This window comes from Erpetoichthys calabaricus, chromosome 16 (assembly GCF_900747795.2).
Source record: "Erpetoichthys calabaricus chromosome 16, fErpCal1.3, whole genome shotgun sequence".
Taxonomy (NCBI): domain Eukaryota; kingdom Metazoa; phylum Chordata; class Cladistia; order Polypteriformes; family Polypteridae; genus Erpetoichthys; species Erpetoichthys calabaricus.
The window spans coordinates 73,215,081-73,227,798 of NC_041409.2; the positions used below are offsets into that span (position 1 = coordinate 73,215,081).

Here is a 12,718-nt window from a genome sequence, read left to right on the forward strand (position 1 = left end):
TCACATGGCAGTGAAGAAGTGGCCTGGCAATGCCCGTGCTATTTGCAGAACCCAGATGACCTGCCAACTGCAGAGCCACCAAGGGAAAGTGCAGGTGAGAGCACAAGCCACTTGCCTTAAATCACATTGGTTACAGCTGCTGAAGACAGTGCAGAAGAGCAGCTGAGGTGAGGACTGCACAGCTGAGTGGTCAATGAATGAAAATGCTTGGTGGCCTGGGCCTTGTGCACTGTGCCATGTTCTGTGGGGAAAACTGAAAAATTTCGGCTGTTGTTGTTTGTGGAGTTAAAGGGACGTTAAATTTTGGGAACATTTCAGAAGCAAAGAGATACTTGATAGAGTCATGATTCTAAAACTGTCAGACATGAGGAGACATGAGCAGAAAAGAGACTGTTACTAACCCTGAACTGCCCTCCATTGCCATCATCCAGTTCCAAGATGTAGCCTTCCACCTGCACTGTCGAGAGGGGTGGTTGTTTCCATGACAACGTGGCACTGTTGCTGTTTGAGCAGCACTCCTCCAGCTGCAGGATAGGGGCTGCCGGCACTGTGGAGGGAACTGAGCAAAAGTTAGTGGAGCTCCCCAACATCTGCTGGACAATTCCAAATGACTCCTGTGCTAGGCCTGGTCTTCAATGCTTTAGCCCACCTTAGGTCATCCCAGGCAAGGTCCTACTCTGGCTGCCCAGTCTAAGTTTCTACACTGAGCTCCTCCACCTATTGCTCACCTTCCCAATTTGTCATCCTCTGTTGAATATTTAAATTTATTTATTTAAAAACTTTCATCCTTAAAACCTTAAAAATCAGGATGGTACAAGTGCTTCCAAGCTTCTATAAAGTCTGCAACAGCAGGTCAAGTGATTCACTTGTTCAGAGTCACATAAGGTGTCACTGCTTTGTGGTTTATACAGTATACTGGCATCTCGGCCACTAGAGCGCATGGCTTTCTCTGTACTCAGCGTGAGGCCTTCCCCTTCCCAATGCCCACCTGAAACCCATACTCCTTCAAGTCCAACTAGGTTCTTCCTTCCACTTTCTAACCAAACTGGATTTCTTCTTGAGGCCCTTCTTACTTCTACTACACTTCTTCTTCTTTGCTATCCAGTGCAAATGCTGCCTATACCAGGTTCATCGCCCTTGTCATCATCAGCTGGTCCCAGTCCCTTCTTAATATTGAGGCAACATTTGAGATCTGAGAAAAGCAGGCAGCAACAGCGATGAAAACTGAGAGGCCGGAACATACTGATCATTGGTGATGATCATGATGACAGGAGAGTGGTCTGGACAACAGTAAGTGGAACAAAAGGAATGGGAATCTACAGTAAACATATGTAGGAGTCATGATTGGGCAGCTAGAAAGGTAAGAAGGACCTGATTAGGTCCTGAACTGAGTCGGGGGAATCAATTTCAGAAATGGGAAGTGAGGAACAGTGCCCAGAATAGGCTGATGGGAGGAGGAAGAGCCCAAGTTAGATAAGCAGAGGTGAAAATGAAGCCTATATATTGACAACAAAAATGTTGAAATCCATACTGAGTAAGCATAAAGAGTAGGATGAAAAGCCTGAAAACATGTAACCATCATGGTAGGACTTTCCTAGGTTGTTATATTGTCTTGCATTGTTATGTTGACAGAATGCCCAGGCTGCTGGGCATGAACTCTGTGGCTCGCAGTGGCTGATGGGTAGTCAAGTGGTAGGGTGAGGAGGGTTACCCCTTGAGTTCTTACCTTTCATTTGAACAAAATCCAGCTGGTGGATGGTCTGCAGTAAAGGCCCACTGTCCAAGGTGAGGTCGAAGTCTGATGTCATCCTGGGGGTGAGTGTGCCTTTACCCCACTGACTCTCTGTCATGTGCACCCTGCGGATCAGTGCGTCTGAGATCTAGAACAAAAACGTGGACATGTGAGAGGCTGTTTTTAGTAGACTTTGAGGTGAATGGTGAAAAAACCCCAACGTAGCATTGTCTCAAAAACCTGGCTTAGATTATTGAGCACCACTGAAGAGATCCTGTCTCTGATAGCCTGAACATTTTCAAAGCTGGCGGGGGATGTGGGATGGGGTTTGGTTGAAGAGGGTAGAGAAATGCTGGTCACTGACCTGTAAAAAGCCACTGGGGTCATTCTCCTTGATCACTTCTAAACAATACTCCATGAGGCCGGTGGTCTGACGTAGCTTCACAGTGCAGTGTGCAATTTGGTCACGTACAACCTGAAAGGAAGAAAGACAGAAGTTTGGATGGATTGAAGAAATCTCAGCTAGTGACTTTCAATGAAAGCTTCACAGTAAGTGATATCATTTCACCAGAAAATGGAACCAATTTTTTTCACACTGCTTCCTCCACTGCAGCTCAAGACTCAAATTTCAATATGTTATCTAATCTCACAAATCCCATGCAAGAGCACATGTAAGGTGAGCAGCTTCTCTACAAATTAAAAAAAAAATGAAGCAATATTCCAAGGATAAGCTTCACTAGGTAGATGTTGTTACAATCATTACCAGAGAGAGATCTGTCAGGCTACACAAGTGGGGGCTACAACAAGTGATAGCCTTCTTCTGGGGTTGTTCTGCCAGTGGGCACTTTGGTGACTTGGTGGATTGGTCACTGCCTGCTCTCCACCAGGAAGGTCTAGGTATCAGGATCTCTCTATGTAGCTCTGCTATAGAGATGAGGTAGCTGGCAGTTTGGGGGTGTTATAATCACTGTTGGCCAAATATCTGCTCCTTTCATGAGTTTCCAGAGGTTCCCACAACTAAGATGTTGTCTGCCAGCTACACCTGATGATAATCCCAGCCTGCCATTTCCACTCCTTCTTAAATGGGCCTGGCCAGGAAATGACTGTTGGGTTGAAGTCAGACTGGAGGATTTTAATGCTAAACCAGTATGGACACCGTTCAGCTGCTCTGTAGAGCGATGCTAGGAGCCAGTAAGGACACTGGCTTTTTAGAGGGCCGCATATAATAGCTACCCAAGTCTGCTCCTTCTGGGATTTTCTTGAGTTAACTTCATACATACGCACCATAAGGAGAAAACAGAGAGAGCTGGGTGAGGTGTGCTTGGATAGTTTAAGGAGGGAAAGAGGAGGTCTATTCTTGGTTCAAGTAAATAAAGAGCAAAGGTGACAAGGTGCACATCTAGGTTGAAATGGAAGGACACAATGGGTTTACTGTGACAGATGAAGATTAGAATAAATTCAAACAGGAAACGGAGATGAAAACATTAATAGGAACTGGGAATGATGCAGTAAAGAGAGGACACAAAAGCTAAGCTGGGGTTGATCAAGCTTACTGGTGATGAACAGCTCATGGTGCAACAAGTTTGGTGAAAAATGTGAAGCATGCAGACTGCACAAAAGAGACTGCTAAACAGTGTTCAGCAAGGTGGACTGCAGTCGAACAATCAAAAAGACACACCTGGCACTCTGAAACATGAGAATACGGACGTGATACAATCATCCTACATACCTTCAGCTTGTGCTCATGCTCGCCATTTACCCGGGACAGCAGCTGTACCTTTCTCCGGTTGAGGGCGTCAATGAGGGCATCACACTGGGCCACAAGGCAGGCCTCAAACTCCACACTGTTCTCCTGTGACAAAGCGAAAGGTGACTAGAAGAGAGGAACAGTGGCAGGTGTCTCTAACCTTGATGCCCTCTAAGGGGCCTGTGCAGAAAATAGGTCTGCTCGTTTAAAATTTGAAGACCTGCACCTTTCATCGTTAGTTAGCTTTCATTAGGTGAGCTTACCCAGGTATTTATTCAGGGATAACTCAGCTTGACCCCCTGGTGTGTACAGCCTGAGATCTGATTCCTCGCCAATCTGCTTATAGGAGATCTACTCATACGGGACCCTGAAAGGCATGATTGGGGCTCACAAGTTTCTGCTCATTCCAGGCTCACATACCCGACCATCTCTGGAAACAACAGCATGCCTTCTACATGATCTTATTAAGGTCCCCTATGAGTCCAGATATGATAGACAGGCACTTGAAGTCATTCCATTCTGATTGTTTCTTAAAAATGTGTCCTTTACCAAGCTTTTCAGAAGATCCAGAGGTACCAAGGAATTTACCTGCATCTCATTCAACACTACAAAAACTCTAATCACCCATAGTCATCTTAACACCAGATGCTTGTAACCATTTTAGCCTCCTTAGAATTTTTCTCTATGGTTCCCTGAAATAAATGTTCTTTTGTGTTTCAAGTTATTTGTATCAACTGGATGTCATATTATGCAACTTCTAGCCATGGGTATGTCAGACTTGCCAACCACATTTGCTGATCTTATCCGCTAGACCCACGTGAATTTACAAAACTGGAAATCATTGGCCACGTCACATTTACTGACCAAGTGCAGATCTTCCATCACAGTCATGTTCCCCCCTTTTTATGACAGCCAATTGCATGCTGCCTGACGGAGCTGGTGCTGTGCCAAGGATTAACAGGTACAGCGAGTTTAGACAGAATCTTGGCCATTTTTTTCTTTTTTCCATTCTGTTGTAGTATGTAAAATACGAGACATCACACAGACAAGCTTCTCTTCTGTTTGTGAGGTCCACAACATGTATGTTCCTTATTCCTCGTTGCTGCATTCTATGCATTGTACTTCTGGATAAGCATTCATTGGTTGTCAGCACTCATGCATGCAGAGCCCACCAAAATCTTGATTTTATTGACGTGACTTGTGGATAAGTGGGGTAAGTCACTAGGTACGTCACATTATAAGAGTGGCTTCACGGGAACACACTGCTGATTCCCTCTGACTCATTAAGATAATGAAAATGGAGGCTATGACATAAAATGGCTGGATAAGTCATCTAATGGGACATAGCCTTTAGAGTCGCTCTGGTCTCCAAGGATGTATGCCTTTTGCGGCGATGCTGCTTCACTTACACCCATTTATGACGTAGCAGTTATCATTTTTTCCATGAATGAGGAGTTGCTGATACTCCCCTATCTGCATTTTAAATAAAAATAAATGAAAGAAGAAATATATATTCAAAAATGTAAACAGTTATTAAAGCAAGAAAACATCAGATTTCTGATCTCACCTCCTTCTCTCTCGCTCATCTACAATTTCTGTTTTGTTCCGTTTATAATGTTTGTTTGATTGCTCAACCTTTGCCTGCTTACTGGTTTCTGATTCTGGTTTATGTTTTGTAACATCCTCCATTCAAACATCTTAGCTCATGGTGCTCATTTTATATGGAACAACGTGCTCATTGGTCACACCCATCAGCATGTTTCTATTCTGATTTGCTGTGGTTTGTCACACACATGAATGGAAACAAGACATCCCCAATGTCCCTGGCCTACTATCTAGTGAAACCACAGGGTAGTGACTTGTTAAAATTAGTGGGGGAAAGAAGACCCCATTGAGCTTGCCTCTACTTTGTCATGCTGAAGAGACACAGAACAAGATGGACGGCCCCTGCTCAGGATTGAGGCGTCACCAGTGATATACCACTACTCATCGTTTTTTTTTTTACTTTTATTCACAAGGAGTAAGTGTCCACTCAGACACGACCCACCTCAGGGAGAGGGACAGGAGGGGAGTTAGAGTGGAGTGGTACACCTGTCACACTGTAATGCAGGTATCCCATATTGAGCTCAGGGAGGCCATGATCCTCCTATAAAGTAGAAGGGCAGGTGCATGCTAGAGCTTGGTTTTTTGGTTTGAATACGTACAATGAAAGTTTGGCCTCATGATGCTTTTGGCTTTTTGGGTTTTAACCAGGAAGTTTTATCGATTTACATTCAACAGGGCACGACTGCTGGCAAAAATGGCACTTTTATCAAGTGTGTATTTGGAAAAACCTCAAAGTGCTTTTCAGGATCTACTCATTCTTGATTCTGTCATTCAATGTGTGCACCCTGGGAATAAGCTCTGACTTATTTTGAGCTTAAGAAGTACCTGGATCAGATATTGAGACAGCTAAGGACTGAATGGTCTCTCCTCATTTGTTACATTTCTTATGTTCATGTCCTCAAGTGAACTTCAAATGGGATGTACACACTCATCCATAGTATAAATGAGCTCTTACTGGTTTCTCAGGTGGGATCAGCTTGAGTCATGATCTTCTCTCATTCTCCTGCTAAGGGGTGTAATCCTTACCTGAATCTGCTGCACCATGTTCCTTAGCTGCACTAAGAATTCCTGTGCTTCTTTGGCTCGCTCTGACAAGATGTTCAAGGCTTGGGAGAGTTGTCCCTGGGAATCAGGAAAGAGCATACAGTTAGTCGGTCATTATTAAAATGAGAGAAAGACCAAGCATCGTACTGTTAGCTTAGTAGACACATGCAGTGCACACAGTTGACTGTGTGAGGTTAAAGAAATCTGAGTTTAGGGAGTGAACAGCTGAACACAAGGAAGGCTGACTACATGGGACAATTAATGATGGAGACTCCCAGACACCATTAGGCACCTAACCACACACACAAGCACGCACACAGTAATGAACACTTCTGGATGTTGGGCACATCTAACTTCACTGACACTTTTCTTCTAGTTTTGTTTGCATTTTATTACTCTGTCTCTGCGTTATTTTCATCATTATTGTGTGTTTACTAAGGTTTTGATACTCGAAGAATATAATAGGATTAACTATTCTGTAGTGTGTGCAGTAGGTTATTAGTGAAATATTTTTAATATCTTTCATTGTTTACACTGTGAATGTCACCAATTTGTTGCTCTGATAGACTGGCCAGAAGTGTGCGGCGGGTGACTTCAGTTGCTTGCCAGTATGAAGGTTGGTGCCACATATTTTCTGGCATTCCGAGATTAAGGAATTTAAAACAAAACTCTCTTCATTGATGTGTGATTGTCTTTAAGTATTCTGGTATTGGCCCTCTTGCTTTGTTTCTCGACTTTGATTTCTAGTAAGTGTTTTGGTTTCACACGCTAGTACAACTTTCTTGCTGGTGTCAAACTTTGGCTTGGCTATATTTAATTCCTAGGCACAAACATTAATGCCTGCTCGTGACAGACATAAGTTCTGCCATGATGTTGTAATTATCATTAATTCTTGCTGCCCAAGAACCAACTGGCAGGACACATACTTTTTGCGCCACACAATGTGCCAAGGTGTAAAGTCATAGCCTTTAGGCACACTGAATCTTGCGAAAAATGGCATTTCAGTAAATTAAATAAGCAGAAACGAGTCCCACAAGCACTCCTCATACATAATGAAATGCTTCTTGGGTTCACTTCCACCTGGCCAGCAAATAAGCGTTACCTACCGCTCACACATCTGCACAAACAATATGTTCAGTTATACTGGGGAAGAGGACAGGATATACAAAAAGTAACACCTTCACTAGACCTCTCAGCTCAGCCACATGGAGAAATGAGAAAAGTCCTCCACTTCAGATACAACAGCCAGTTCAGCAAAAGTAGGAACCACAGGACAGATCTACTGCCATTTACGCACCAGTTCACAGAGGCCATGAACACCAAAGCCTCTACCACAGTGTGTTACTGGCAGTGCTGGACACCTCTAGCTTTGGTGTCAAGGATGTATGGCAAAAGCAGAGAGGTAGATGGAGAAACCTTTAGGTTCTGTTCTTTAAAGAAAAGGTTGTAAACTCTTTATAAACTAGTTTTTTTTTCCTTTTCTAGCATAAAACATTAAAAAAATGATTTTCAGTATGTTGAAGTAAATTATGAAATATAACTAAATTTCAGTATATAATTTGCTATATGGGACAGGAGACAGGAAGCTCTGTTTTTCACTCTTCGTTTAATAATAGGGATTGTTCTTTGAAAGACAGTGGGTTCCATTCTTGTTCTCCAAGGTTCTAACCTTTTGTGTAATAAAACTTTTTTTTTCTCTTTACGGTGTAGGCTTGTAAGCTGTGGGAGACATCCAAAGGATGTCGTTATTTGGGTTCAGGGTTAAAAACCTGAAGGAGACACAGAATTTGTTATTATTTTCGTGAAGTAAAACAACTGGCCACTTCAGTACCCCTGGCACATCGCTGCGTTTGTTTGCAGCACCGGTAATCCATCAGGTGACACAACACAGGCATCCGCTAGTATCCGTAGGGCACCATTTATGAAAGAGCACACTATGGACCACCCTCAAGGGGGCGTAGAAGTATGATGATAATGTCTACGGTATGAGCACAAAGGAACAGAGTTAATATTTCTGAAGACACATGGGCTCTGGCCACAGAAAAAGGTTGCAGATAATAATGTTCACAGTATGCACTCTAATGGCTGCCATTTGTGCTTTTGAGTGAGCGTGTACTTGATAATCAGTGGTCGCTGTTAATGAAAGTAAACCCAAGGGGGGCACCCCTCTCTTGGTCATCAAACTCTGATGATTACTGTGTGGGTGGCTGTAGTTTAGAAAGTAATGCTGAGTACTAAGGGGCGTACCCTCCAGACATCCAGGGAGACATTCAGGTCATAGAAGTCTAATAATACTGACTACCTGCTATGGGCAACAAGGGGCAACGTCCGACAACACCACCTAGGGCTCCAAATAGGCTTTGACCAGCTAACCCTAAATTGGCCCCAATTGCGAATGTGCCCTGCAATGCACTGGTGCCCTCTCCAGGGCTTTTTCTTGCCATGATGCTGCCAGTTCACACAGTGGTGCCCACTCTGGTGCCCAAAAGCTTTGTACTGGATTAGGCAGGTTAACTAAAGGACGAGTTGATGTTGTAGGAGACACAGTGGGATCGTATATTCAATCTGCAGAGTGATAACCCCGAGGAGACACAGTGGGGTTGCTTTTTTAGTTTTTCACAAGTTAGGCACTTGTACAGTAAACTACAGGAGACGTCAAAGTGTCCTACTTTTCAGTTTCTGGGAGACAAGGACAGGTTCTGTCCTCTCTTGAGATAGAGAAGATGAAGTCTCATTTTAGGTTTTACAGTTGTAGCCTGCTAGACACACAGAGTGGGCTCTTATTTTTACTTTTTGATGTAATCAGATCAGGCAATGACGCCGAGGGGTCAGATTCTTCAATGTTTGTGGTGATAAGCTATGGAAGACCCAGGGACTCATATACTCTTTAACCCCATGGGATGCAGAGGGCACATTCTTTAGTTTTCAGGATAGTAACTTAGCAGAACAAGCAGAGGGGTGGCATTCTGCCATTTTCTGGGTAATCTGCTTCAGAGCACAGGATTCCTTTGCTTACATTTGGGGTGAAGTATCCTGCAGATACTACAGTGCGGCTCATTTCTTTACCTTTCGTGTCAGTTGAATTCTTAGGGTCAGGATGATTTCTGTGCAGCCTGCTTTTTTAATCATTGTTCCAACATTCTAGACACAGAGGAGTCGATTAATAATTACCTGAGGTGGGAATGGTGGAGGATGGAGGGACATAAAAAACGTTTAAAAGGTGAAGCTTTGTGCTTACGTCTGCCCGCCTTATGCTTACCTCTCCCCTTAACCAGAAAGAGAACATCGATCGGCCCCTTTATGCCATGATACTCAGGCGAGAGATCATGAATTATCAGGCTTTTAAACCAGCCGGCTATTGATTTTCTCACTCACCACTGGGCATAGGTTTCATCTCGAGGATGTGTGCCAGTGGCCCACAGCTGCATTCCTGCACTCCGAGTTGAGAGTGGGGGTTGGTATTTGTGTGAAGAAGGCACAATCATATGCAGCCGAGCGCTTGGGGCGGTGGGTCGCGAGGTCAGTGTGGATCTCCCGGGGTGGTGTGGGGGAGGGGGTGAAGTTCAGAAGTCATTACAGGAGGATGCTGGGTGCCCAACCCCCACCACCGACGCTATACCATTGGCCATTTTATGGTTACAAGAAGGAAGCAAACTAAATTGCTAAACACATAACAGTACTAAAATGGAAACGAGTTCAACAAATTACTGCTCAGCTTCCTTTATATTTTCAATCTCGGCCTCCTGATGAAGCAGCAAAAAACTGGAAAGCTGCAACAATCAGACAGAGCGAATGTGACAACTAAGCGATGACATTCTCTTCCAGTAATTGGAGGAAGGAGACTCATAAAAATATCTGCTCTTGAATGACTTGTAGCCACAATAAAGGCAAGTAACCATTTTTGGCCTTCTATTGTCACAATGGTCTATAGTCTCAAATGACATTAAAAGTGATGGGCAAGTGGGAAAATGGATGCATGGAAAGGAATGTCACCTATCAACAGAGGCGACCAGCCTCCAACTTTGGACAGTTCCCTCAGTTTATTGCTAGACTGACCTCATCATTCAAGTGTTACCAAAAGCATTTTTTTAAGCACCTAAGAAGAAGAACATTTCAAAACCAAAGGTGTCAAGCTGCATGTCACAGTGGCCCAATGGGGATGAGCACTGGAGCAGAATATGAATAGGGCCATAAAATGGACCTGACATTACAAATGGCTCAAGAGAATAGCAATGGAGGAAAAAATGAAAGTTGACTGAAGCTCACCAAGCAGAACGAATGTCCTACTCATTATACTTTTTGGGGCTGACAGGAGTTTTAAAGAAGAGCTGGGCTCAGAGATACAGGATTCCCAGAGGACACTCCTGGCCCAGAAATGGTTAACGTGATTACCGCAAAAGTAATCTCAGCCTGCAGTTCCAAAACTCCTTGCTGTCAGGCGGCTTACGGAAATGCCTTGACTTGGACAGAAAAATGTACAGGAGGTGAGAAAAAGGAGTGCCCGACTTATAACTGCAGTAAGCCCCATGCCAGTAGAGCCAGACTTTATAGGAAGGCCCAAACAGACATCACAGTTTGTTATGAAGCCTCTAACCAAGGTGGCTTACAACGTCTGATATACAATTGGTTACATTTCTTTGTTTTTCCAATTGGAGTAACAGGCAGGTGAAGTGACTTGCTCAGGGTCACACACGGTGCAGGCAGCAGCCGCATTTCAACTCACAACCTCAGGGTTTGAAGTCCAAAGTCATAATCACTACGCCACGCTGCTTACCTACTCTTTATTCACTCCCTTTTGTGCTTGTATAATAAAGATGCCCTTTTCTATGACAGTGGCCCCCCTGGAATTTACTTTTTAAGTATGAGAAAGCTCAAGAGTGCTCCATTAGCCTTCACACAAAGCTTTAAAAATCAGACAAGAAAAGAAAATAATATTTGTGGCATCTTGGAGTCTCTGCATTGCTCCAGTTTGATTTATAGACATGCAGATGTCATGCTGAACATTCCAAAACAAGAAGGGAGAAGATGAAGGACAGCGAGCACCACGGCAGAAAGCAGTCTGTGTTACATCAGCGTCCAGACAGGCAGCTTACAAGACACACATTTTGAAATGTGGGGGTCCTTAGTTATCACCCGCCCCCCCCAACTCCCCCCAGTCTGGCATCTTTTCAGTTCCTACTCGAAATCTTTTTCTGCAGCTGTCAGCACAGCATCACTCTAAAAGGTGCAGTCAAGCAACATCTGCACTTCCATCACGCCTCTGTCACCACATTTAGTCCAAGCCAGCTGTCTTCATTTGAATTTTAATTCACTCTTCAGTCTTTTTCTTTACTGGATATATTTACAGTTTCTAATATTAATGTAGCTGGCCTCTGTGATCTTTTGAGAAATTAGATCATCAGAGAAGATATGTAATTGCCTTACACCATCCTAACTATGGCAGCTTGGCACACTAATGATAGAGGTCAGCTTGACAAGTCAGGATGAAGTCAGCAGCCTGGTAGAACAAGAAAACGGAGCAGGCTGACATATCAAGGAAAGACAGCAGCCTGGAGCAGGTGGAAAAGGCGTCTTTACATCAGGCAAACAATAACCATGACGGCAAAGTGAGAAAACAGCGTGACACATCACTGAAGAACACCAAGAAAAGACAGCCATGTAGTGCAACAACCAAATACAGCGGAGAAAACAGAAGGCTTGCGTAATTGGGAATCAGATCAGCCTGGCACATCACAGCAGATGACAACAGCCTGGCACTGGTTGTTGTGAACTCTCTGCTTGCTCACCAAACTCAAAAACAAAAAGGTGCAAGCCTCAAGAATGGAAGTGTTGGCTCAACCTGGCCCCAGTGCAAAATGCGGAATTATGGCTTTTACAAGGCCAATTGTAGGCTTTTAAAGTCAAAATACCAGGAAAAGAGAGAGGATAAACATAAAAACCCCTGGCCCATAAACTAGAATAATAATCCTTTGAATAAGTAAAGATTTTGTTAAACAAAAGGAGGGAAACTTCAAAATCAAATCTAAAGCCACAAATTGACAGGTGTATCACAGCGGGGTCAGCGGTCATGTAGACGTTGTACTGGTCACTTGTGGTGAAGACAGAGTTGATCCAAAAGGCAAAGCTCTCGATTTACCAGTTGATCTACATTTCTTCCCTCATCTGTGGTCAATCTGGGTTGTGATCAAAAGAACCAGATCATGGATGCAAGTGGCAGAAATGAGCTTCCTACACAGAGTGGCTGGGCTCAGCCTTAGACATTGGGTGAGGAGCACCAGTCATTCAGAAGGAGCTCAAAGTAGAACCGCTGCTCCTCCACATTGAAAGGAGCCAGTTGAAGTAGTTCGGACATCTAACTGGGATATCTCCTGGACGCCTCCCTGCAATGGTGTTTCGGACATGTTCAACCAGGAGTAGACTGATAAATAGATAGTGTGGGATGGGATGAAGATCATCACTGGCTGCAACTCGAAGCGGGGTGCCACCATCTAGAGAGACGTGGAGAGAGCAAACCAGATGAACAACTTTTTTAACAGGTTGACCACCCTAACCCACTCTCACCTCGAAATACTGCACCCTCCACCCATCCT

General features: G+C 44.0%; 1 protein-coding gene across 6 annotated transcripts in view; it reads right to left on the reverse strand.

Moving 5' to 3' along the window:
* trim9 (tripartite motif containing 9) overlaps nt 1-12,718 on the reverse strand; it is a 46,102-nt gene that overhangs the window by 18,048 nt on the left and 15,336 nt on the right. For 2 of the 6 annotated variants that reach the window (XM_028821929.2, XM_051920133.1), the window contains exons 2-6: nt 6,111-6,206; nt 3,462-3,581; nt 2,097-2,207; nt 1,727-1,880; nt 402-559 (exon numbers count right to left, since the gene is read on the reverse strand). In XM_028821929.2, coding sequence (XP_028677762.1) covers nt 402-559; nt 1,727-1,880; nt 2,097-2,207; nt 3,462-3,581; nt 6,111-6,206 — 639 coding nt within the window. Of the gene's footprint in view, nt 1-401; nt 560-1,726; nt 1,881-2,096; nt 2,208-3,461; nt 3,585-6,110; nt 6,207-12,718 lie in introns of all 6 variants that reach the window. The other 4 variants (XM_028821930.2, XM_028821932.2, XM_028821928.2 and 1 more) reach the window with 2 other exon arrangements.